This window comes from Conger conger, chromosome 15, assembly GCF_963514075.1.
Source record: "Conger conger chromosome 15, fConCon1.1, whole genome shotgun sequence".
NCBI classification, from domain to species: domain Eukaryota; kingdom Metazoa; phylum Chordata; class Actinopteri; order Anguilliformes; family Congridae; genus Conger; species Conger conger.
In genome coordinates this window covers 17,477,173-17,503,347 of record NC_083774.1, presented here as the reverse complement: position 1 = coordinate 17,503,347, position 26,175 = coordinate 17,477,173, and the positions used below count along the sequence as shown (strand labels likewise).

At 43.4% G+C, this 26,175-nt stretch overlaps 2 protein-coding genes across 12 annotated transcripts in view; both read right to left on the bottom strand.

Annotated features, from left to right (window-relative positions):
• LOC133111712 (protein ENTREP2-like) overlaps positions 1–18,959 on the bottom strand; it is a 104,481-nt gene extending 85,522 nt beyond the window's left edge. For all 4 annotated transcript variants that reach the window (XM_061222260.1, XM_061222261.1, XM_061222262.1 and 1 more), the window contains exon 1: positions 17,955–18,959. In XM_061222260.1, the coding sequence (XP_061078244.1) occupies positions 17,955–18,179 (225 nt within the window). In that variant the 5' untranslated portion in view covers positions 18,180–18,959. The remainder of the gene's footprint in view (positions 1–17,954) is intronic.
• Positions 18,960–20,223: 1,264 nt separating this feature from the next.
• The window catches only part of LOC133112123 (tight junction protein ZO-1-like), a 64,100-nt gene continuing 58,148 nt past the window's right edge, over positions 20,224–26,175 (bottom strand). For 4 of the 8 annotated variants that reach the window (XM_061222829.1, XM_061222831.1, XM_061222832.1 and 1 more), the window contains 2 exons: positions 25,842–26,059; positions 20,224–24,193 (listed from right to left, as the gene is read on the bottom strand). In XM_061222829.1, the coding sequence (XP_061078813.1) occupies positions 23,847–24,193; positions 25,842–26,059 (565 nt within the window). In that variant the 3' untranslated portion in view covers positions 20,224–23,846. The remainder of the gene's footprint in view (positions 24,194–25,841; positions 26,060–26,175) is intronic. The other 4 variants (XM_061222833.1, XM_061222836.1, XM_061222834.1 and 1 more) reach the window with 3 other exon arrangements.

The window sequence follows — 26,175 nt, the reverse complement described above, 5'->3', positions numbered from 1 at the left end:
ACAGTAAAGGCTTCTGACACCCAGTCTCCAAGTACATTCCGAGGCCAAAAAGCATATTTAAACTCTGCATATTGAGCAAAACTATGCTTAAAAGGTGTCACATTCATTCTTGTAAGACTAAGACAGAAACATCATAACAGCAGGGACATGAATATTATTTTGCCATTGCAAATTATAGCCTCAGAACTACAATAATGCATTCGGTCAAATGATCCCTCGAGAATCACAGCACACGTTTCCACTACACCTTGTATTCTTGGGTCACACCACTTTAAAAAAGGTGAATGCAATATGTTCAAATGTGGACGACGGCTTCAGTGAAAGTTATGTTCGATAATGTATCAACCCTATTCATTACAGGAAGTCATTCCCAAGTGGTTTCTTATAACGATTCTCAACAGCTTATCTGAACTGACTAAAATACCAAGCACTACATTCCTTCTATGTAACACACTGTTAAAGCACTTTCTTTTTTGGCTGGATCCTGTGTGTGAAATAGATCTGGTGCGCTGAGGTTTTCAGGAGAAATGCAAATGAAAGGTCAAGTACATTACATTCAAAGTTCAAGGTGAGTTAATGTACTCTTAACTTAAAAAAATGACATCATATCCTTTTATGCATATCAAGACCTAATTGGCACAGTAGATGGAGAGGAACTAGGCATGGAGGCTTGGTCCCACCCAGAAATAAGCATGAAGTGCTTCCCCATTGGTTGATGACTAAATCAGAAAGGATGTCAATAACATGGCTTGATTTGCATTGGTCAATGTTTTAGAACATTCCAGCAAGCCAGCCAGAAACCACTCTTTAAGCTTGCAGTGATCCACTCAGACCTGCTGCAAACTAGGTCAGAAAATGATACTTGGCACCGTTCACACATTCCTTATTTTAGAAACACTGAAAATGAAAAACTCTAAAGCAGTTTTGACTGATGTAGAAGCAGCAATGTTATTTGTGTTCAAACAAACAGGTGTAAAACCTTCAAAGAAGCTGCGATCGGAAAAGAAGCACTTTAATCGTGACAGACAGAGGTGCCTGTAAAGAGCATAAATGCATGTAGGAACGGTGCAAAGCTGAAAGATTTAGTTTCTGCCGTCATCTTCTGCGCCTCTGTCGTTTTGATGTATGCTGCCTTACGGCTGTCACGACGTGTTGTGTGTGCGTCTCCGTGCGGCCGTTTGTTTTGGGAGGCTGTTGGGTGTCTGCGAGGATGGTCTCGCCAGTCACCATGCGCACCAATTGCAGCACATCCATCACTGACATGAGACCCCAATCTCCCGTCAGCCCTCGCCTGGTGTTATTGGGACTCTCATTACGAAACCCATCTTTACTCCTCTGAAAGTGACGGGCCTCCCTTCACGCATTAAATCCCTAAACGACACCTCTGCTCATTCTCCCTCCCTCTCTATCGCACTGTGTCCCAGTAGCGCAGCACACTTGTATCACACGGTTCCATTTCTGGACGTGGACTCTCACCCCTCATGCTCTCCACCTCTCTCTCTTCTCCCGACTCTCGGTCCTGTATTACAGAGCAAAGCCGAACACAAAGGCCCGTCTCCACGGTGCAGGAGGAAATCTGCACATTATCACTGGAGAAGGGGCTTTTAGAGGCCCTTCAGGAACAATAATAACAGCTTAAAAATGAGAAAAGTAGTTTCAGTGTGTAAATGCTCTGTTAGAGATGATGTTCTGGTGCCGACCCGCAGAGCGGTATTAAACACTGGTATAAATGATGAGCCATCCCTGTATAGAGGCTGGAAAATGCAGTTTACTACAACACAGATAACTCTCACTCTCTCACTCTCACACACAGACTGACGTGTGCATACACACAGACAAACACACACTCACGCTCTTGAGAACACGCAGACGAACACACACACACAGACAAACACACACTCATGCTCTTAAGAACATGCAGACGAACACACACACAGGCATGCACACACACACACCCGACAGCTGTTCAGAGCAGCCGAGGATGCCAGAGATGTTAGCGGTGAGATGCAGTTGGCCTAAACGGCACACCTGGGCTGGGCCGCAGAGCAGCAGTGCGACTAAATGATGAGTTTTCACTCCTAAATTTAATTTACATTAATAATCTGCTCACCTGCCACTACACCGTGTCTAATAATTGCATTACATAGATCGTACTGGGCCTGAATATCATCACAGTCACCATTCTTCAAGGGCTTACCACCCAAGACACACAACTTTGGCTCCTCAAAGAGACAATGGATCGAGCTCCAGAAATGTGAAAAAAGCTAAATTAAAAAAGAAGGGGAATTTCATGTCTCCAAATGGCTAACATTTGTGATACACCAGGCTAAATAATATACAGGATAAAAGGAGGTATAATCGCTTCCAGACCAGTTTCATTCCACATTGTGCCAACTGTGGAGGTAAGGGCTAATGTTCTTCTGAGAGCAGGAGATTTTGAGATTTAAAAGTACAGAACACAGGGTCTCCACGGCTCAGCTGAGAAACACATCAGCTTAAAAGCTCAATTATAGCTTCAGGATAACCTCCTTCTGAGGTTAGAGGCACTTCGCAGAAAGACTGACTCAGGTCCCACTGAAACAATGCCACCACATAATCAGTATATTTTTATAGAGTTTTTTTTAAATACATATTTTTGGGAATTTATATTTTATTTTATTTGCCATAAAGTATTATGTTAACTTCCAACATTGACTCAATGTACAGAATTTAAATACTTTCCATGGAAAACCAGCCAAATCCGTGGGAGCCTAATGTTACAGCGATAATGCGATTGTGTCAACAACAACAACCATCATGACCATATAGCGCTTTTTGCTCAGTCTCCACTCATATTCGTGGGCACATTGTAGGTGAGACACCTCCGAGCAGCTGCCATAGCATTCACAAGACTGTCTTGGCAAAATTTAGTAAATCCATGTTAGTGTGATATAGGCAACAGTGTGTCCATTACAGATAATTGTTTTGCTCTTTTTCCAGGTTTTATTTCTGCACTTTAAGTGCATGTGTTCATTTCACATCACTTCAGACAAGGGACATAGTGAAATGGGCATCTCTTCTTTCCTATAGTGTTTTGAGATCCTGCAGTGGGGTCAATGCCCCCTCCTGTACCAAAGCAAGCTGTGTACAGTAACACCAGCATACCCACTCTCCCAGTCCACAGCAAAAAGAGTCAAAAGAGTCAAAAGAGCCACACTTCCAGCGACCATTGACTGTGAAGGCCTTTCCACAATTACACTATAAGCGTATGGAGGGGCAATACTCCGAAGCATAGAAACAAATACTAACAGGTAGTACATAATGTAGGACAAACAGATACAGTAAGGTCTAATTTTTCTTTTCCCGTCAGTATTAAAACCTGACATTTCTACCAGCTTTGCCACGGTTTCCTTTTAGAAAATGAAACGAGCAAACAAACTAGCATCAAATTAACTCTCTAATGTATTGGGCAGTTTAATGGATGTTTTAAATGAGAAATGGCCACAGGAAGGTGGTGAGGACCAGCAGCGTGTATGCTCACACATGCAGCAAAAGATTTACACACACTTTTAAAGCATCACGTTTCCGTCTCGACTCAAATTCTTACGATTAACGTGTGCCTGAAGTTCATTTACTGTGGCACACGCATGAAAAGATTAGGGGGCGTGCACTTTTTAACCCCGAATGCTATACATAAGAGACAGTAACCAATAGAATGCATGTCAACCCTCTAGTGAGGCATATTAAATGAGGAGAGAGCAAAAGTCATTCTTCCCCACATAAAGTACCCTGCCACTAATCCTGCACTATTACATATATAAGTGGTCTCGTTACAATACTTAATGACACATTCCAACTTGAGAGTAAATTGCCTGGAAAAAGCTGTTAAACATGTGCACTTGCCACCAGATTGCATCACCAGCGCCTCACCTGCCAAATGAGAAAGCAATGACTACGGCTATTCAAAGCCCTACCAGCATAATGACCCTTGACTTTTTCAGTGTGCGCAACTGAAAACCGACATGATTCAACATCAGTGTGAAAAGAAAGAGGACTATTCAAACCTCTCTGTGTGACACTGACACCGAGGAGCCACTCACACTGTGTGGCCAATGCACTTTTTCTCTCTGCTATCTGGAGAGGGTAATCCTCTTGATAATAAGATGAGAGTATAGCTTATGCCTGGCCTTTGCAGGGCTCCCCGCAACGGTCAGTCAAGCCCGAGAGGCGACATTCACCACCGAATTGAAAGATTAAAAATGTCTGTTTCCAGACAAGCTATACTAGCAAATGCATGGGAGCACATGTGTAATATAGGCCCACACGCATGTGCACCCATATGCACTCACACAAATGGGTGTGCACATTCAAATACTGGGCAGACTGCATATTAACTAAGGATGTGCCTGACTCCACAGCCCCAGAGCATTCACATGTTAGCCTACATCTTACCCCACCACCCTGAACTACTTCAAACCTGCTTAGCCCAATGTCCCTCTCTGTCCTGTTAAATCTTTCTCAACCTCAGATAAATGGATGAGCACATTCATTTACATATTCTTAATAAAAATTAAAAAAACTATTTTTAAAACAAATTTTTCAGGGAACTGCAGAATTAAACAGAATTAAACAGGCAACAGGAAATTAAATGGACAGTATGTTCTGGACTAGAGCACATTCTCTGGGACTTGACATATGCAACCTGAGCTGCATTCAGAATGGCTCACTCGTTCACTCCCCCCCTACACACTACATCTAGTAATCTAGGGAAATCTGGATAGGGAGTCAGTGGTGAAAAGGAGATAATTTTGGACACTATGGATTCTGAGCAGGTTACTTAGCAACACGCACCGCTTGAATGACAAGCTTGAGTTGAACAAGGGGTTTCCTGGATCGTTGTGTACCAATCACTCAGTGATTAATAACTAATAAACAATTAAACAAAAAAGTTGTGGCTTAGTTTGGGGGAGCATGTTCTGCCAGTCTGATATGAGTGCAGCAGGCTCAACCGTCACCATCTTGATAAAAATCTCTCCGGTGATCAAGTAGTGTACATCGTTTGTACCCAACATTTTGTGGTTCATTGTGGGGAATATTGAGTGAACTATATCAAATTTGACACCCTATAAAATCGCCAATCCCATAAATGGAGCCATTCTGACACACAGCCCAGGAGACAGCTGTCCAGCCTGGACAGACGCAGAGAGGACAGCAGAGAACCAGGCTGAGTGGCTGTGCCAGCTCCATTAGTGCAGCGCACTAAATTCACCACAGCAGAAACATGGCAGGTTACAGTTATAGCACTCCCACTGAGAGAATATGCAAGTCAGACAGATGTTTCAATGCTCAGCCCACATTTAATTAATCACAAATTACAAAAAGTGCAAGTGCGAAAAAAGGTTTCCGAGGGAAAACTTTCAGGAAACTTTTCTTTCAGAAACTTAAAAAAAAAAAGATACAAAAGACTTTCAAAAGATTACCGCACAGCATTTTTCCGTATATAATCACAACACTGTGAGCTTTACAGATATGGTAGGAAGATTACTGGCAATGTACAGCAATGCGCTTAATCATGACAACACGACAATTCTTTTAACACCATTTCTAACAATGCACGGCAACAACTAGAGCATGTGTGATATCAAGCAGGTCCTTCATAGAGGTGTGAGGTTGGCAGGCCTCCTGCCGGAAGATCAAAAGGCAGAGGCACCATTACCAATCCACTCAGACAGGGTTGTACATCTGAAAACAGCCTTCAGCTCCACTTTGATGGACAGCACACTTAATCACAGCTAATACACTGAACACAAAAAACAGTACGGCAGTGCAGGGGTCCCGACAGCTTGCACTACTGGTTCCACGCAGACACACGTGTGCACGTCTTCTGTGGTATCAAGGCTCATTAGTTTACAGCGTACAGACTGCATACGCAGCAAACGCTGATTTGTGAAGCGATCGTTATTCATAGCTGAAGGTTACTCTTGGTGGGGCATTCAAGTCTTATCCAACATATATTTCCTCACAAACAAGAGTAACCAGAGTAACAGACAAGTATTCCTAGAATATTACCGCCGCCTGTCACTCAGAAAACATTATTGGGAGATTCCATCCTTTTGCCCGTACCTAGAGACAGCCCTGGCAGTACAAAGGCAGCCTGTGGGAGCAGACAGCAGGAGTCAAACAGGGGTGACATGGCTGTGGTTTCAGACAGGCTTTTGAGTTTGGATATGTCACATGATTTATTGACAAGGTTGTTCTTCTATGACAGAAGCTTGACAGTTTTTTGTACCTTCTAAACTTATATTATCAATGCATTTCACTCTGTTACTATCTATTCCACTCAGTGGACTGACATATACAGACATGAGAGAATGGTACAGTCAGAGAGCACTTTATTAGGTATTTATTAGACTTATTTTTTAGACTTCTACAGCTGTAGCCTATCCACTTGGAGGTTAGATGCGTTGTGTGTTCAGAGATGCTCTTCTGCATACCACTGTTGTAATGGGTGGGTTATTTGTGTTACTGTCAGCTTCGATCAGTCTGGCCCTTCTCCTCTAACCTCTCTTAGTAACAACACGTTTCTCCCCAGAGAACTGCTGCTCACTGGATGTTTTTAGTTTTTTGTGCCATTCTCAACAAGCTTGGCGTGAAGGAAAAAATGACCACATTCATATTGTGGTTATAGCCCCATCTTGTAAATAATTACATAAGAAGCAGTAACAAATAAAAGACTGAGGCTAACTAATAGGCTCATAATAAGGTAGCTGAACTTTAATTTCATTTGTCATTTTTAATCCCTTGTATCAAAAAAAAATTTATCAACACGGTACGGGTGTGCCTTGTTATCACTTGCTTTGCCTTTGAATTCTTCATTACCTTCCACATGGTTTGGTTTTGTAGCAAAAAAAAACACAAATTGTGTCACCCAATTCAACTGTATATAACCCATTTCCTGCATTTTACAGCAACTGAGGAAGGAACATATTGGGAAAGCTGACACACACATTTAAAATTGCATTTGCTGTGGTGTAGACTAGAATTCTGCTTCATTCATATGGCGCTTGGTCTCCAAGAAAGGATTAACAAACGTAGATATCGATTGGGGTCCATCCAATCAACTGATCGATATTAAGTCGATCAGCAGACTGGTTTAAGCATTGGCGCAATAGCAAATTCAGTAATTCATCAATTGAAGTACTGTGATTGAACCCTGACCTGTGACCACAGCCTCTGTGACTGGACTAACCGAAGTGATGGTACATTGTGACCTCAAACTCAGCCCATATTGTGCTGTATAACTGACGATTGTCAAAGCTGCTTTAATTATCCTCCAGGTTAAACGGTGCTAAGAAGGATCCAACAGCTTTAATTTAGAGATTCAATTGTTCTTTACCAGTCATTAGTCCCATAAGGAAAAAAACATGGGCTCAGTTTCATTGCATATTTCTACTCTGCATCTACCCGGGAGATAATAGAAAAGTACGATTATAGATAAGTTTAAAATGTGCTCATGTGAATTTTAACATACAGTAGAGACATATCACATTAGTCTGATGATAAACAAGATTGGGTCTGTCCCGTTGTTGTCAAAGAATCAAATACCAAAAAACGTATTCAATCAATTCATCAGACTAATTCAGAACATGTGTAAATATAATAGTCCATGAACAAAATGTATGAAAGTGATTTTCTGGACTCATGTCCAGACATATTTTGCCGCAGCTACTTTGTCAAGGATGAAGGCCTGCATTTCATCTCTCCATTTAAACCAGCAGTAAGCTTTTACACAGACATCTGTTCTCTCTGCTCTTCCGCTGTTTTTGAAGTTAACGGGAAACACTCCGTACCCTGATGGACAGAGCAACTGGAGGAGAACAATCTTTGTCCTCCACCTGTCCCTCTCCTCCCTCTATCTCTCTGCTTGGATCATCCCCCCCCTCCACCCTAGCCTGTTCCCTGACCTCTGACCCCCATGTCTGACGTCCATCAACCACAATCAGGAAACTCATCACATTTCCTGCAGCCATTGTCCTCCTTTCTTCTTCCTTAGCAACTGCACTGAACGTCTGTGGGGGGGGGGGGGGGGGGTAGTCTCTCTCCCACACAGGTGATGAGCAATGAATCACTGCCGCTTTTGATAGCGATAATAACTTCACCAGCTCATGGTAAAGTTACACAGTGAAAGTACTTGGTATCCCGATTGTGACATGGATGAGAAATACAGGAACAGATATGTTTCTTCGGTCTGTGCTGTAGTACACGGACAGGAATGATCACCTTGAAGTCAGTTCCTCAAGCAAGAGCGAAGAGAACTGACATTAACTTCCATTAGAAGGCCCAGAATTCCTCATTTTCTCCACAAGATAGTCCCAGAGAGCAAAACTCTTCTGAGGCAACTCTAATTTATCCATTAGTATGCAACAAGAATTTAATACTGAGAAATGCATTTCTAAATTACCATGGTTGTCTCCCATTCACTTTTCACCTGGGAACTATAAATCTATAATTAAAATTTATGATGCAAAAATCATTGAAGGCAACTCAGGGCATGTATTTCCAGCATATACATTTCTTGTGTTTGCCAGGTGCTGGCATTACTGGATCACCACTGACAAGAACTCCATTACACTTATAGCTTCAATGATTCCAGTGGTTTCGAGCTACTTTAGATTTTTCCGATACCTTCCCAGTAAACTGTTCAAATTGTCGATGAGTCATTCAACTACTCTTTACGAGAAGTACGATTAAAATATGTGGACACTGCAAGCCTTTGAAATACTTAGAACAATTAAGTATGCCAAAAAGATTCATGTGCACCTCTGAAGTGTTTTTTTTCCTAAATTAATTGCTGCAATTGCAGGGAAAACTTCAGCAACAAAATTAAAACGTATTTTTCTAATGAATCATGATCATCCAGACAAGGAAACTGTATACCTATAACCACATACAGGAATAACAGTACAATCCAATACATTGACAGGGTTCAAACTAATACAGTATATCATTCCTTTCCTCTGTATATCATCGATAAACTAGCAGCTCTCCTCCCATTTCAGCAACATACATATTACACTCATATACATACATATTACACGGAAACCTCATATAGAGAGGTTTGAATAGTCCTCTTTATGAACACATCCCACCCCTTACCACATATGGAACACAGACCAAGGAACATGAGACAGACATACAGATGATATACTGTATACAGATATAGAGGGCGAGAGTGAGAGAGCAAGAAAATAAAACAAGAAAAACGTAATATAACCAGAGGTAATGTACATTCATTGAGCACTTTATTAGAAACACTATACTAATACTGGGTAGGGCCTCCCTTTGATCTTAAAACAGCCTCAGTTCTTCATGGCATGGATTCAACAAGAAGTTGAGAACATTCCTTTGAGATCCTGTTCGATGTTGACATGATTGCATCACGCAATTGTCAGCTGCACATTCATGCTGCGAATCTCCCGTTCTAGCACATCCCAAAGGTGTTCTCTTGGATTCAGACTTCAGACTCACATTTTTTCCCCCATTCTGAAGGTTGATGTGAAGATTAACTGAAGCTTCCGACCCACATATGCATGATTTTATGCATTGCGCTGCTGCCACACACATTGGCTGATTAGATAATTGTGTAATAAGTAGGTGTACCTAATAAAGTGCTCAGTGCTCAATGCTCAATGAGTGTCAGCATCTTGAATACGATTCAAACCTACATAATAGGCCTGACTACCTTCTCATTGGTTAATTAAACACTCAACTTCTCCCATCCTCAGAGCAGTCAGAGTGAGTGCTTTTCTGCTCATTAGACTGATGGGAGAAACCGGGAGAGTGGAATTAAAATGAAAGGGACAGAGGCAACTGTCTGCCAGGCATCTTCCCTGCTGAACAGAGGAGGGCTGGTAAGCTCCCCAACACTCATAGCAGGGTTCCCTAAGCAGGCTGTCCATTATATGGGCCCATGCAGTCATTACGGGGTAACACTGAGGTGGCTGTAGGGCGGCCTGTAGCATAGTGATTAAGGTAAATGACTGGGACATGCAAGGTCGGTGGTTCTAATCCCGGTGTAGCCACAATAAGATCCGCACAGCCGTTGGGCCCTTGAGCAAGGCCCTTAACCCTGCATTGCTCTAGGGGAGGATTGTCTCCTGCTTAGTCTAATCAACTGTATGTGGATAAGACTGTCTACCAAATGCCAATAATGGCTGTGTTAGTCTTAGAGGTGGAATTTCAATTAGCTTAGGTTTAAAAACAGGGTGACTGCAAACAAAAACCAGCACAAACACACACAGCACACAAGGCAGGTGAAAATAAAATACTTGATTCATATTCATATGCAGCCAGATTCATATGTAATATGAAAGCCTTCCCTATCCTCATCCTCTGTAAAAAGGAGAAAGTCATTACAGGGCCTTCATACATGCACACCGGGCTAATTAAGAGGAAGGCAGCTATGGCACGCTCCGTATCTGCAGGAACCCAGCTGAGTCTCGGTGCCAAAACACCGCTAGGCTCAGCACAGGCCCGATTGCTGCACGCTAGATACTGAGAACTGCCTTGCAGAGAGGAATTTACAAACATGAGTGCACTTGCATTTGCACCAAATGGGGGAACATTGGCTCAGGCGGTAAGAGCAGTCGTCTGGCAGTCGGAGGGTTGCCGGTTCGATCCCGCCCTGGGTGTGTCGAAGACACCTAACCCCCAAAGGCTCCTGACAAGCTGGTTGGTACCTCGCATGACAGCCAATTGCCGTTGGTGTGTGAGTGTGTGTATGAATGGGTGAATGAGAAGCATCAATTATACAGCGCTTTGGATAAAGGTTTTGTATAAATGCCAGCCATTTACCATGAAGGTCGCAGCAGTGATTACCCTCTACCTCACAATTCAAAAGGTATAACACTGCTGAAACCCAGACAATCACCAGCCTTCAGTGTCAATCCTCTCCAATTCAGAAGATTGCGTGGGAAATGAGAAGTGTGTAATTTTCCCCCCCACACAAAGGCCAAAGACACTCCTCCCTCTCTAGCCCACCAGAAGAGCAATAGGGAAAAGGGGGCTGAAACGATAGCTGAGGAATCTTGTGTGTCAGACCTAAGTGGCTATCACAATATCCCGGCTCAATACGCTGCCTAATGAAAGCAGGCAGATCCCCAGACAGCTGCCATTTTTCAGCGATGGCCTTTTGATTCAGGTATTCAGGCTTAATGCTAATATCATTTCAAACTGTCTCCAACGCTAACTTGGATTCCTGCCCGGCAACCGAACCTCCTGCGAGCTCTTCTGAAAACAGGCAGCATTCCACGCGACTCGCTCCCGAGGGGATGTTAATTAGAAGCACGGCTCCTCGCGTGTAAAAGATAGTTTTTCAGCGCGTATCCTGAGGCCAGAGGTTCTGGCCAGAATGGGCCACGCTGGCTCTGGACAGCAGTACAGTACGCTGTGTCTGCTGTGAGCAGGTGGGGCTGAGCAGGTAAGCCAAGAAAAGATGTGATAGGAACTCTCGGAAAAGAGACAGGGCCACCCTCACATTGTAGTCACGATAGCTTGCCGGGTTCACAGTTTCTGTTAGATTGTGTTAGATATATAGCCAAGGCGTGAAGTGGGACACGACTGAGGATGCGCCCGTTTCATTCAACAGCTATTGCGGCTACGTTAAACTTTATGATCCCCTGGTCTAACAGCCCTGATGACTCAAGTCCTCCTGCCTATTATCCATCACTGAAAAAGAGATGTCAGGTCCCCAGACAGACCATTTCCGAGACTATTCTTTACTATTATTTTAGTAAAAAATTAATAGCGGCTTACTTGACCATAGAATTAATAACTGATTTGACAGTCATTATGGTTCTGCTAGCTGAGTGAGAGACAGTTCCCCTCCCACTATGTGATGGGCATTCACTGCAGAATCCCTTCTGCAGATAATTACAATCTATAAGCCAAGTTTCTACATTTAGCTTTTTTGACATTCACCAGCAACACTGTGAAAATCATTATTCAACCTAATCATTCTGATTAGTTCGAGACTTTTGAGATGATTGCTGTTATGATTCCCTAACATCACTTCAGGTTTACCCCATCCCCGTGTATGGTATGAGAACTGTTTTTTTGACTAATTTTCTCCCAGGTTTGAGTGCAATTTGCACATTTAGTGCTCATCACTCCAACCCGTCAATTCAACACGAGTAAACACAAGCACGGTTTCATCAGAAACACCTGCTGTCAAGCCATGGCCTCTTCTCATTCCACAGCCCAGCGGTTGTGCTCACTGACACGGAGTCGGAGTGCGACACGCGTGTCACTTCTGCACGGTCCCGTCGCCGGCCGACCGAAAGGGTGTCGCTGAAACATGAGACACAGATGTCCTGCCGATTATAATAATGCCCATTACGTGCCACCCTCCAGGGCTCCAGGCACAGCTGGGACAGGCGTAAGCTGTGTTAGACTGTGGAGCCCATCCACACTGTAACACCAACACGCTGTAACATTTCACGCTCTAACATAACAAATGCGCTGCAGTGTTTGCAGGTTTGTCTCATCGTGTGGTCGGTATTTCAGGGTAGTCATTCTTTACATTGTTTTTCATCGAAAATATGAAATGGCTGATATTCTTTAATTGAGAGAAATGCTCAACAAAAAGAATGGAACAAAACACAAAGGGGAAGCAAGCCAAGAAGGACCATGCAAGGCACAGTGAGGATTACAGTCAACTACAAAAATGCAGTATTACCAAATAACAGACCCAAACAGCTGTGATATATCTGTAGCTCATCTTTTATCATAACTGTGCTGGGTGTTCTTGCTAGTAACTAGATAGCTAATCAAGTGCGTATGACAATTTAGCCGACTACACGTTTTTTCTTATTGTATTTTGCACATACATTGATTCTGATACTACAGCAACACCAAACTCTACACTGTTCCCACTATAAGAGACTACTAGTTACCTTATCTACTCTCTTTTGTCTACAGGTAGGCAGAGACTGTCATATGATTTAAAAGAGACCCAATTACTTTGAATCATTCAATTGTAATATATTCTGTTATGTTTAATGGGCTGTACTTTATTGATGAAATGACAAGACTGCTCATTGTCTGGAAAACGAACTGTCTAAACCAGGAGCAAAGGATATCACGCAAAATCATGCGAAAACGGCCTGCTTCAAGTTGCTTCAACCAAAGAATAGTCCCAAATATCCCTGAATACTCTGGATCAACTGACCAGAATGACAGGACAGGAAAAGGCCCTCTGAGAAACGCAGATGGGTGACAGCTAAATAAACAGCACGCATTTAGAACACAAACTGCTTCCACTTCAGTGTTACTTCTGTTCGCTGGGATACGCAGTTGTCATTGTGACATCTTACTGGTGGCCAGCAGCTCTTGACTGCTGCAGCACAGCCTCAGGACATTGTGCCATGGGCCGCCCAAGCTCTTCCTCAGGTGACCCTGAGTCCGTGCTTCCAGTCAGCCACCGACAATCCGGCTCCATTTACTGTAACTGCGAGAGCTATGGAGGAGAGTAAGGAAAACACCACAGCCAAGTCCCAGGTGTGCTTCTGCTGGTTTACCCTTCAACAAGGTCTTTCTCCACAGCAGTACTTTTTTTTTTTTTTTAAATGTCCGCCATATAAATAGGTCACAAAATGTGTCTGCTTGCAAAACTGCAGGCTTCAAATGCCACCCAGGATATGAGCATTCAACTAAGCAAATAAATAATGCAATAAATGCTGCATTACGATCCCGTCTCATTCCAGCCATCGACCACAGGGTCCAGTGGAGACGTGTGGCAGAGACAGTGAGGGGCAAGGCAGGATGGAGACAGCATATCTGCACCCCTCACATAGATTAATTCATCAAAAACCACTTTGCTCCTCCCTACAAATAAATAAATATTAAGCACGCACGTAAATTAAGGAACACACAAGGCAGAAGGCAGAAGGCAGAACCTTGCCACAAGCGTTCTTTGTTTCCTGTAACATTTTGAAAGAGAAAGATGGGACAAAAGGGTAGAGGTAATGAGGGAGTACTCATTTCAGTATTCTCTAAATCAGCCAGCTGGGCAGTTAATCCCCGCCGAAGAGAGGAGGGAACGGGCACTGACCTAGAAACCCCCCCCCCCTCCACCCGGCCCCCGCCAAATTTGTTCTGAGCAGACACCTGCATCAGATGGAGAGGCAGAGTGCACAGTGGATCAGTTAAACCACATTACTGCGCAGAGCGGGTCTGGAGGGCTGGGGACAGAACCTTTCCCCCCGGCTCCGGGGCGGCAGCCTCTGGGCTGGCTGCCCCCTGATACCCGCGCTGGGAATATTAGCTCCAGCTGACAGACACGCTGCATGGGCCACGGCAGCCCATGGAAACGCACTCCGCTGCGCTCTCCGGGGAAATCAAGGCAGTACATGCAAAACAAAGACTCCCTCGCAAAGCCACTGACTCACGAGCAGATACCTCCCTCTACGAGCGCAAATACTCTCAGAACCCTGAGAGGGATGAAGATCGAGCCACGATTGAAAGTGAATGCTTAATAATTCCCCACTGTGGAAATAGACATTTTCCTTGCTGATGTGTTACTCCCCCTCCCCCTATAAATACACAAACCCATTTTCCATAGGTGACATATTGCAGATGTACTGACTTCTGCACACTGTGATAATTCCCTCAATCTATCTGTGTGCATGAACGGGTGCCCAGATTAACAGATTAACAACTCATTAACCCTCCATACACAAGGAGATAAATAAATAACCCCCAACTCACACTCACACTCACACTCACACTCACACTCACACTCACACTCACACTCACACTCACACTCACACTCACACTCACACACACAGGGCACGGAGGTCAGAGGAGCCCTCTGGCGGGTGGCCAACACAGACCCAGCTGCCAGCTTCAGGCGGGGAAATGGATCTCACCCACTTTCAGTACACATAGAGCCCTACATACACGCACATACACCCGCACCCAAACACACACAATTCTCCACACTGACCTAAACATACAAATGCACACAATGCCCCACACAGACAGACAGACCCACAGACATGCACGCACACACAACCCCAAGGGACACATCCCTTCTTGCAGATGAGGCCCATCTAATCACGAGTCATGCCAAGGCGTCCATTCTAACACCCGGAAAGAGGCACCCGCAAACCACCAGCCTGTTATTACCAGTGCTATAGGCCGCCCTCTGGAGGGACCACCATTCCTTCTATTTGAGTTAACACTGGAGCAGATCAGCCCTGCTAGGATATCAGCCCGGTGTCACTCTGCATTAAACTGATGCTTCCCATGCAAAGTGTGCGATGACATGAGATACCTCACACTGCCAGAGGCGCTCCAAGTCCATTTCCCCACAGAGTCAGGCTCTCCTTATCTTTTTCCTGTACATGGCAAACAGACCATCTTCGACAAGCATTAATCATTTTCGTAGCAATGAATGTATGTATTCAGTAGATGCTCCTCTCCTGGTGATTCACAGTGAATGGTCATGAAATAAGTTAGGAGCACAACTGTAACGATTGGAGTTGAATGAAGGACGGACCTGTCGACCACAAAAGCAAAAAAAGAAAAAATAAACAGAAAAAATGTTTCTGTCAAAATGATCAATTTCTTATTAAACAATCAGCAGTCCCACTCCAACTATGGCCCGGACAAAGACGGATGAGAAAAATGTCTGAAGACACAAAACACAGTTTGAGCGTGAATAATCGTACCGTCAGAATATACATTTCACATTTTAATGAATTAATGAATTTTTGAAGGTGTCAGGACATGAGCAAGCCCTGACCTGCGACCGTTATAACCTCACGCAGGTTATCTCCAAAGCCACACGCTCCTCCAACCCTGCACCCATCTCTCAGTCCTCTGCATATATAATGAATGAAATGCCCTTTTCTGTTTGCAAAGTGACGCTCCCCGGACTGTGGATATCTCTGACAGAAAATCAAGTAAGTGTGCCTCCATGAATATTTACAGGGGCCGTCATAAAAATTTAAGGCGCATAAAATGCTGTCACACACAGATTATCTCTATAAGGCACAATAATTAAGACAAACTATCTGTTTATAGACATTATTTATTGAACACCTTGCTTGACGATTCTCTCTTGGAAGTAACTTGGCACACAGACAACCTTTTTCAAGCCACAACTAACCTAGATACACAGTGTTTGTGTAGAGGGGAGGCAGACAATAAAATGAAAATGTACAGAAGCTTTCACCACAACAAAGATTAATTTTAAAATAAGAACTTATGAAGCATTATGTGCATACAGTATGCGAGTACATACACCTGATAAATACTGCATAACCAAAGGCTGATATGGCTCAGCGATCATTTCTTATTTTAAATAAATATATAGTTTTCAGTTTCAATTGGTGTAAAAACCCCATGGTGGACCACGGGAACCAGTACAGCCCACTACAGAGGCAACAGCACTTCTGTTTAGCACAGTGGGCCGACGGCAATCAAAAGACAAGAGGCGTCATTTATTTGGCCAGAAGTCAAGAAAAATGGGAAACTGTAAAGATAAAAGCAATCAACATTTGTTTTAAACAAATGTGCTTAAAAATGAGCAAAACCACGTTCCTACACAGTCCTTGGTCTCTAGCTACCTGGGTTCAGTCTCAGCATGGAGCTGATGTTTCCGAATTTTCGCATGGGCTTTTGCAGATGCCAAGAGCTAAACCTTGACCCTACCCTCCAAAACAGGATGAGGGCCAAAAACAGCATGTGTCCCTCTCACTTAGGATAAAGCATTTCCTTCACCCAATTCATTGAAATGCATCATGTTTTGTTGAACAAATACAGGAAAATCAATTATAATAAATAAGCAAAATAGGTTTAATTGATCCAGTAACCAAATGCCACAATATTAGGAAACCAACATCCATATATACTTAATTTAGAAGTGTAATTTGAAGCACAAATATGCTGTTTTAAGATTAGCAAAAATTACTTCACCCTTATTAATACTTAATACAAACTAGATACTTACTACCTAGTTTGTAGCGAGTAAACAGTGAGCACTAGGTGCCCTTAAGAGGTAAGAAAATAGTGAGCATTGGCTTGAATAGCCTGTCCTCGTTGTTTACTGTATGTTTCTTATGTTAATCACTGCAAACCCAATAACTTCCTCAGATTTGATCATGAGCTTTATCAATGACGTGGGCTGCATCATAATAATATAGAGAGATATTATAACTTCTCTTGGACATACAAGGGGACACACGATCAAACAACACCTTGCACCACTTAATGATCAAGTGGTATTACAACGAATTATTCAGCCGTTAACCCCATTATGAAACTGCTGCAGTTGTTTGTGTCTTAATGGTAAAATTAGATATATAGGAACGCTCTACATTAGATTTGACAGGAAAATTACTTCACTCAGACGCAGCCTGAGACTTTGTGTGGGGAGAGGGGGGAAACATGTTTGTGAACCCAAATTCATAAACCGTGTTTCAATTTCCATAATATGATGCGTCCCATGTTTCGTTCAACCAAGACCACAAACGGCTACGCAAGGCATAGCCAATCAGAACGCTCCATACCAATGTTTCACACAACCCACGGTGTATCATCATTCAAATGGTTTTTAAAAGAAACATCGAATTACTGCTCATGCGATTCACTGAGAACTTATTCGGTAACTGCATCATTATATATAAAACAGTTCTTCGGTAACTGCATCATTAAAACATGCGCAATCATAAACGTGTGTTCCGCGACGCAACAGAAAAATCTAAACACTAGACAGCTTTAACACTGATGTATGTTTTGAACCTCTGGAGCCCGTCTAGTGTGGAGACGTGTAAGATTTGTTGTCTGCTTAGCTAAACAGTGCATCTATCACCTTTCGTGGGCTTTCTGTGGATATGGGTTAGTGAGCGCTGCGCGTGGCCCACACACGCACGCACAAGTGTTACATTGGGAGTGTAGTCTTAAATACTTACGGAAAATCCAGCCCAGAAGGGACAAGAATGCCGGACTCTGGGCGAGGTAGTAAGAGCCAATGCAGCGAAACTGACAGCCAAAATCAGACTTCCCAAGACCATCTGCGAAACTCCGAGAGAAAGCATGATCCTTGTCCGAGTCCGAAACTCCCTGAGCCTCGACAGACTTCGGGACAGAGATGCGGGGCTAAGCGAACGGCCCCTGGGCAATGCGCTGACTGGCATTGTGACGACGAGTTAAACTATTCAACTGTATTGGAAATTCTATTTCAAGTGTAATCCGAACATTCAAAAATTGGAATTAAACACGACCCGGTGCATTTAGAAAAAACCAACAGGAAGATTGATGTGGAAATGTAAAAATAGGCTGTATCTTTTCAATTAAACGCGTGGTCAGAATTACCAACGTCCATACGGAAAAAGGAGTACAATCAGACCAGAAATATCTGCGTTACTAGTTATACGCACATATTTATTTAATGAAACGTGTGGTTCTCATTTCGTCTGTGGAAAAACGATGTGGGGGATGCCAATTAGCTTGTATCATCCGAATCCAATTCAGCCGCTGAACTGCAAAGGTGACCAGAATTGCAAAGGTGACAAAAATGCTTGAGTATAGTCCATCAGATCACAGTCTCCACGGGGATTCATCCTGCTTCTTTTTACATTTGCTACTGCATGCAGTTTAAAGTATCTTGCACCATCGCTCCGCTGTTCGTCAAGGGCTGCAGACTGGCTTGTGAAAAATTGTCGAACGTGAGAACATTCAACTGCTTGAGTGAAAAATGAGAGAAAACGAAGACTGAATACGCTGTGAACGGATGACAAGAGAAAGCGAAACTGCCGCGTCCAGCTCGCTAATATTTTTATTGCTGCAGTTGTCAAAAGCTGCACCTGCGCATAATCCGGTGTGTGTTGGTGGTTCATTACCAGCAGATGAGTCTTTGAGACGAATATTCCCTAAACAGAGATTGGCTACCTCGGCTAATGGTATAGGCTACACGTTTTTTCCTTCTCACTCACTCCCTCTCTCGACGGTGAAAAACGCGCTTTTAGGACAGCCCAACAAGGCAAGGAAAAGCGGCGCACGTTTTGCAGGGAGGCGGGGAATGGGGATGCTCAAAATAATGTTACTGTAGCAACGTGTATTGACTATTTGAGGTTAAAAACGAGCCCATCGACAATCATTCTGCATATACAAGTGATACTGAGCGCTCATCATGAGAAAGCTACAGTAGCTTACGTAGTATCCTACATGTGCTTAAATCACAAACCAATAAATATAGGGTACTATAACGACCGCCCTCGCACAAGAAACGATCTAGTGTCGAACAGGAACATAAATGTAAAGGTCTTCAGAATTATATGGAAAACAAATAGACGTCACAAATTCTCTTTATACTTTACTTAGGCACACAACTTAACACACAGCATGCAACGATTCTTGTGTTTTTTAATTTGGACATATTTATTCTTCATGGCATGCAGACATTTCTGGCAAAGTGGCCTAAAGAAGGCAAATCATTCAAAGCGCAGCATGTCAGGGTAGGTGTGCTCCCGCCATTGCCCTTGGGCCTCAGAAGTGGAGTTGGTCCCCAGGCACTGTGGCTGCCCACTACTTGGAAGCAACTAGGATGGGTCAAATGCAGAGGACAAATTACCCCACAGGGTTCAATAAAGTATATCTTGTAAGTGACCACATAATTTCAGTTTGTGGAGGGGAAACCCATAGACCTGTTGGTCAGTGTGCTTTTTATAGCATTCAATACCAGTCACTGACATGCTATGGACCAGGCTAAAAAATGGGACATTGTTTTTGCCAATGCTGACCAGATGCAAATAAACTCTTGTTGTGCCCTCCATAGGGCAAGCTGCAGGCTTTTGAAATGGAGAGGTCTTGCATCCAAAGGAACTGACCGCTCAAAGGTACGGCCAAAGTTGCTAAAAAGATAGCAAAAGTTTTTCCCAGTTCCATTTTGCTCAAAAGCACCACCTGCTGTCGGGATGCTGAAATACTTTCTGACATGCATCACACGCTAAACCAGAGTTTAATAAATTATTCAACTTTAAAAATGGATATTAAATAAGACACCAGTGTGAGATCATGAGATCGGCGACTAATTAGCAAATTATTAAATAGTTATTATTAGAAATAAATCATAAACACCGTTCACCTGCGGTTAAAAATGAGTTCATTCCTACGTATAAGAGAACTGATGCAGCGTGTGTATCAGTAAGAAAAGGTAAATTAAGTGACAACATGATACCATTTACTTTAAAAATGATTTTATTAATCAATACAGTGGTATACTTAGAAATGTGTTGCAAAGGAAAAAAAAAAAGGAAAACAAAAAACAAACAAAAATATCAGCCACACGTGAAGAAAAGCGAATATCTGAATGAAGCCTGTGTTATAATCTAAAGAAAACAGTACTGGTGTGCCGTAATAAATCGTCTATTAGTACAAAAATACATTTCAGGGCACACAATACAGCATCCAGTATCACAAATGAATGAAGGGGACACTCCTCAAAGCAGACCCTTTAAAGTACACGTCGTTTAAATTATTTAAACCAAGCACTTTTTTTTTTTCTTTTGTAAATAAGCATACAAAGGTTTTTGTGACCGTTAAAAATGTTTACATGTAGTGTGTATATACTGGTAGAAAAGTGGGATTTATTACTGATAAGTTACAAGTTCCAAGGCGCAGGGGTATAACCAGAATACAAAGATAACCAATTTAATTTCTTCTTTTTTCTTTTTTTTTTTAGAAATATTTTTTCTCAGTTTAGTTTTATATAAAATAACAAAGACATACAAAAGTTCATTTACAAACCAAGAACCAAGGCCATATATGCTAGCATTATGTACAGCCATATTTCCAACACTTTAGTTTTTCTTTTTTATGTTTCATATGCATAGCAGAAAAAGAGAGCATACCTTTTCCTCAGCCTTGAATTTTCTCGTGTGCTAAACCCAAGTTCAATTATACAGTGGGTTGACAAAATGGCAAAAGTCACCTCTTCATTTTTTCCATAATTTATCATAACTTAAAAGAAATCTAAAGTATTTCAGGTACTGAAAAAGTGAATAATATGCAGATAAGGCATCACTGCTTGTTAGTGTAGGATGGAGATTGTATGTGTGTTGGACTGAGCAGGCTTGAAAACCTGAGTCAGAGCACATGCATAGATCTCTAGACAGCAGGAGAGTTCCGATGTTTAAAAAAAACAAACAAAAAAACAACGTAAAAATCAGTCTGCTTATTAATAAGGTAAAATAGTTTTAAAACATAGTTCTAAACAAAGAGAGAGCCGGTTGGAGGTACGAGCTGGATCAGTAAATCCGTAAATACTTCAGCTTCATTTTCTTTTTTTTTTCCAATCTTGCCTGTTCAAGTCTCCAGAAGCTTCCAAACCACCACTCTCAGTCTTCTGGCACTGCATTTCCAAACCTTCACAAATCCGTCAAAACATGTGACCACAGTCCTTACCTGTGCAACTAATGGCAAAGAAAAATATGCTATTTGCAGTATTATTTATATTATTACTAATATATATGTAATATATATATATATGTATATATAAATTATATATAAAATTATATATATACATATACATATATATATATAAAACCATTCCACTTCTTTTTTTAAATATCCTTCGAATTAATGATGAATGAAAAATCGTCACATCATCACAAAGCAGTTTGTCGTCAGACTAGGAAAACTTGGCGCATAAAATCAGAATCAGCAGTCTCTGGCACTGAGCATGCATTCCAACAATGGTTAGAGAGAGTCACTATTTATTTAGATATTTTTTTTGTAGTTTTTTTTTTTTCTTTTTCTTTTTTTGCGAGCCTTTAAGCACCAAACATAAAAATAAAAACTGCACTTTGAATGTCAGCCTCCTTGGTTCCTCTGGCGGGCTCTGTGGGGGTGGTGCATGTCCGAGGACAGCAGTATTCAGGGTTAATACTTCACTGAGCAGGGCCCAGGGCCCGGGGCCCGGGGCGCGGGGCTTCTCTGCTGTCCCCCAGGTTTCTCATTCTTTAACAGACCAGCTGTTCCCCTCTTCAGAAGTGGTCGATCAGCACAGACACACAGTTTGCGCCAACCAGGTAGTTGGGATCTCCTGGGAGAGATTTGTTCTGCCAGCTCTTAGGGTCACCTGGGGGAAAGGCACAGAGAGGGTGGGAAGAATATTATAGCATGGGGAAATGGGGTGATTGCAGCAGGACTATTTCACACTTTCAAACATACGCAAACTGGAAATGCTTGCTTTCCAATTACTGCAATAGCCCGTATGTGAACATAGCATATTGCCGTTCCTTGCACTTACATAAGTTCACCCAAACATTACAGTTCTGTGGGCCAAAACTGAGCTTCTAATCCAAACTTGTGCCCAACCTGCAATTCATGCCTTTTGAGAGCACAAAGCAGCGAAGTAAGCTTTCACACCAGCTTCTCCCAACATGACTCGCACCTTGGTTAAATTTACCATATAAATAACTGGAACGTTATTCTTTGTTTTGAGTAAATCTGGACGAGGACACACGTGAAGCAGGGGTGAGCAAGTCACCTTCCTGGACCTCAGTTTGCTTCGTTTGCATTGCTAATTGAAATAGAAATGTTTGATGACGATACATTCTATCACTCTGGGCTCACAGCCCAGCCCAGCTAGTTTAGAGCACATCCCTGCCTAGAGCAGAGGCTTCACTTGTAGCTCAAAACTAACCAAGCTGCACCTTTATCAAAAGCAGGCAGTCTGTAAAACCAGGTGCAAAACTGGCCCATGGCTAAGTGATTTACATGGGCTTTGGGCAAAATATGCAAAAACCCCCCCCAAGAAAACCACTGCCTCTGATATACTGTACAATAGCTTCCCGGTACAACTTACATTTTTAATTAAAATAGATCGTTCTGAGACTATCTTACACTAATACATAAAACATGGCAACAAGAATTACTGTAGCTTCCATTAAAGTGGGCAGCTGGGACTATTTCCCACACATCACATTTCACTCTGGCAGTAATGAACAGGACATTGTGGTTTCAAATAATTGCTCTGGTTCCTTAAGCAAGCAGCCACGCAAATAAAGAGGAGTTTCATGAGATTGCCAGATCAAACCACTTCATCAGTCTGCCCACATCCAACACACTAAGTTTTGGAGCATTTTTCAGTCGTTGCGAATAGCATTCGAAAGGTTAAAAGGAAATGAAAAGATGAGATTTTCGAGAGCAGAAGCAGGAGTTCTACCAGACAGGACCCATGCTGAGGCTACTTCCAGTTCCCACAATACCGCTGGAACAAAAACCCAATTAAAAAACGCAATTAAAAGCCCAATTCGAGGACAGAGTCAGAGTCCCACAAGCACAGTCCAAAGGAGAGGAATGAAAGGGTCCTGTCTTGCGTTAAGAGGATTAATCCGCGGTCCTGCAAACTCTTCGCTCTGAATCGGCACGGCCGACGAGGCCTGGGTGCCATTTGCTTTGTAGTCCTGCTCTAAATGAGGCGGAATTAGCCGCTGATCCAGAGCGCAGGCACGTTTACAGTAAAGAAACACTGCGGAGGCTTCCCTTTCATACGGCGCTGGGACACGGACACGCTCAGATAGCTCTGTCTCACCGCTCACCCTTCATTAACAGGGAGACGGAGAACGAGGTACTGATGACTGACGATCAGAACAATAAGCCCTGTGCTTCAGTATTGACGTCTGCTCTCCTTCAATCTAGAGCTGTACGTGGGATGGACGCCATTTGCTTTACAGAACCAGCTGTCGCTTTTTGTCGTAATACGCATAGATATATGGGTGCTGTAGACAGGTGAACGGTTTTGTTCATAACGGTTAATAAATGCACTTACTGAAAAGTCCCTAACTGGGATAAGAAAATCAACTAAAGATGTGTGGCAGAAAAAATAAAAGCAGTGCGAAGACGCTTTGATCTGGCAACCACAGAAAGTGAAATAGGAACCCCCCGAATAAATGAAAAATGAAAAATGATTCAAATCTCCCCGTGTCAGGCGCAAAACAATCAACTTCAAACAGCATCCCAAAGACCCACAACAAAAAAGGACAGAGAGAGGGCAGCGTACCCGACGAGGAGTCGGAGGATTTTAGAGCAAAAGACCAACCGTCGGGGGTCATAGACGCACAGTGAGGTAAGCGCAGCTCCACCGGCTTCTGGAACTTCAGGCCGTGGGGCCCGCACATCACCAGGGGGCTGAGCAGGGTCTCTCCTGTGGGGGCACAGCGGCAGGGCCGGGGGTCAGGGAGCACACGCACAGGAACCAACATCCGTTACCCTGCCCCTGAGAACGCTCTGAATAACCACCTCTCCCCTACCCTCAACATCCGTTAGCCTGCCCCTGAGAACGCTCTGAATAACCACCTCTCCCCTACCCTCAACATCCGTTACCCTGCCCAGAGAGCGCTCTGAATAACCACCTCTCCCCTACCCTCAACATCCGTTACCCTGCCCAGAGAGCGCTCTGAATAACCACCTCTCCCCTACCCTCAACATCCGTTACCCTGCCCCTGAGAGCACTCTGAATAACCACCTCTCCCCTACCCTCAACATCCGTTACCCTGCCCCTGAGAGCACTCTGAATAACCACCTCTCCCCTACCCTCAACATCCGTTACCCTGCCCCTGAGAACACTCTGAATAACCACCTCTCCCCTACCCTCAACATCCGTTACCCTGCCCCTGAGAGAGCTCTGAATAACCACCTCTCCCCTACCCTCAACATCCGTTACCCTGCCCCTGAGAACGCTCTGAATAACCACCTCTCCCCTACCCTCAACATCCGTTACCCTGCCCCTGAGAACACTCTGAATAACCACCTCTCCCCTACCCTCAACATCCGTTACCCTGCCCTGAGAACGCTCTGAATAACCACCTCTCCCCTACCCTCAACATCCGTTATCCTGCCCTGAGAACACTCTGAATAACCACCTCTCCCCTACCCTCAACATCCGTTACCCTGCCCCTGAGAACGCTCTGAATAACCACCTCTCCCCTACCCTCAACATCCGTTACCCTGCCCCTGAGAACGCTCTGAATAACCACCTTTCCCCTACCCTCAACATCCGTTACCCTGCCCCTGAGAACGCTCTGAATAACCACCTCTCCCCTACCCTCAACATCCGTTACCCAGCCCCTGAGAACACTCTGAATAACCACCTCTCCCCTACCCTCAACATCCGTTACCCTGCCCCTGAGAACACTCTGAATGACCACCTCTCCCCTACCCTCAACATCCATTACCCTGCCCCTGAGAACACTCTGAATGAGACCTCTTCTATGAGGCTGTGTGAGGGGAGTGGGGATAGATGAATGCAGTCTACTTTCAGACTAAACTGAATGACAATAACCTTAATGTAAAGAACTTCATTCAGAATAAATGTTGGTCAGAGTACTAGTCTTTGAATTCTAGCCACTAAGGCTTAACTGTACTACCAATTCAGAGCAGCTACAATCTAGTGCTGTAAACCTGGTGTTTGAGAAATTAAGCTGACTCCAAAAACGAAATGCTACTTTCTGTAACACTTTCTTGGGTTCACAAGCACACTTCAAAAAATAACAAGTATCTTAGCCTTATATTTAGACTTAAAATCTATTTCTATTTCTTGTTTGATAAATTATTTTTAAAAAATTTAAAAAAACTGCCAATGAGGTGAGAGTTTGACTCATTTCAAGATTTGCCGATGGGGTGAGAAAATTTCACTTCACAAGCAAACAAAGCTAATATTTTATATGTGAGAAGAAAAAAAAAAAAGACTAACAATGCTTGTTAAAACAGCAAGTGTACAGAAGTCGTTAATTTCCATGTTTTTAAATTGTGAGATGCTACTTAAAGCCTGTTGAGAACGTCGGGGCACTGACCCTTCTCCTTGTCCAGGGGGGGCAGGATGCTGTTGTCCCTGCAGACCTTGAAGTAGATCTCCTGCTCCACGCCCTCGGGGATGGCGCCCTGGGGGATGATGATGCTGACGCCCGTCTCGATGGAGCTCAGCACGCCGCCGTTGCTGTTGAAGATGCCCCGGGCCGTGGCCACCACCGTGTGCCCTTCGTCCTCCTCGTCATCCTCCAGCGCGCTGGGGCTGCGGGCAAGCACAGTCGTTACATTTCAGTTCACGTTTTTGTTAAAACGATTTCACAAAAAATACAAGCGATAAACAGAATGGTGGGGGGGAGCAGTAGGGAGACTGCATTCAGG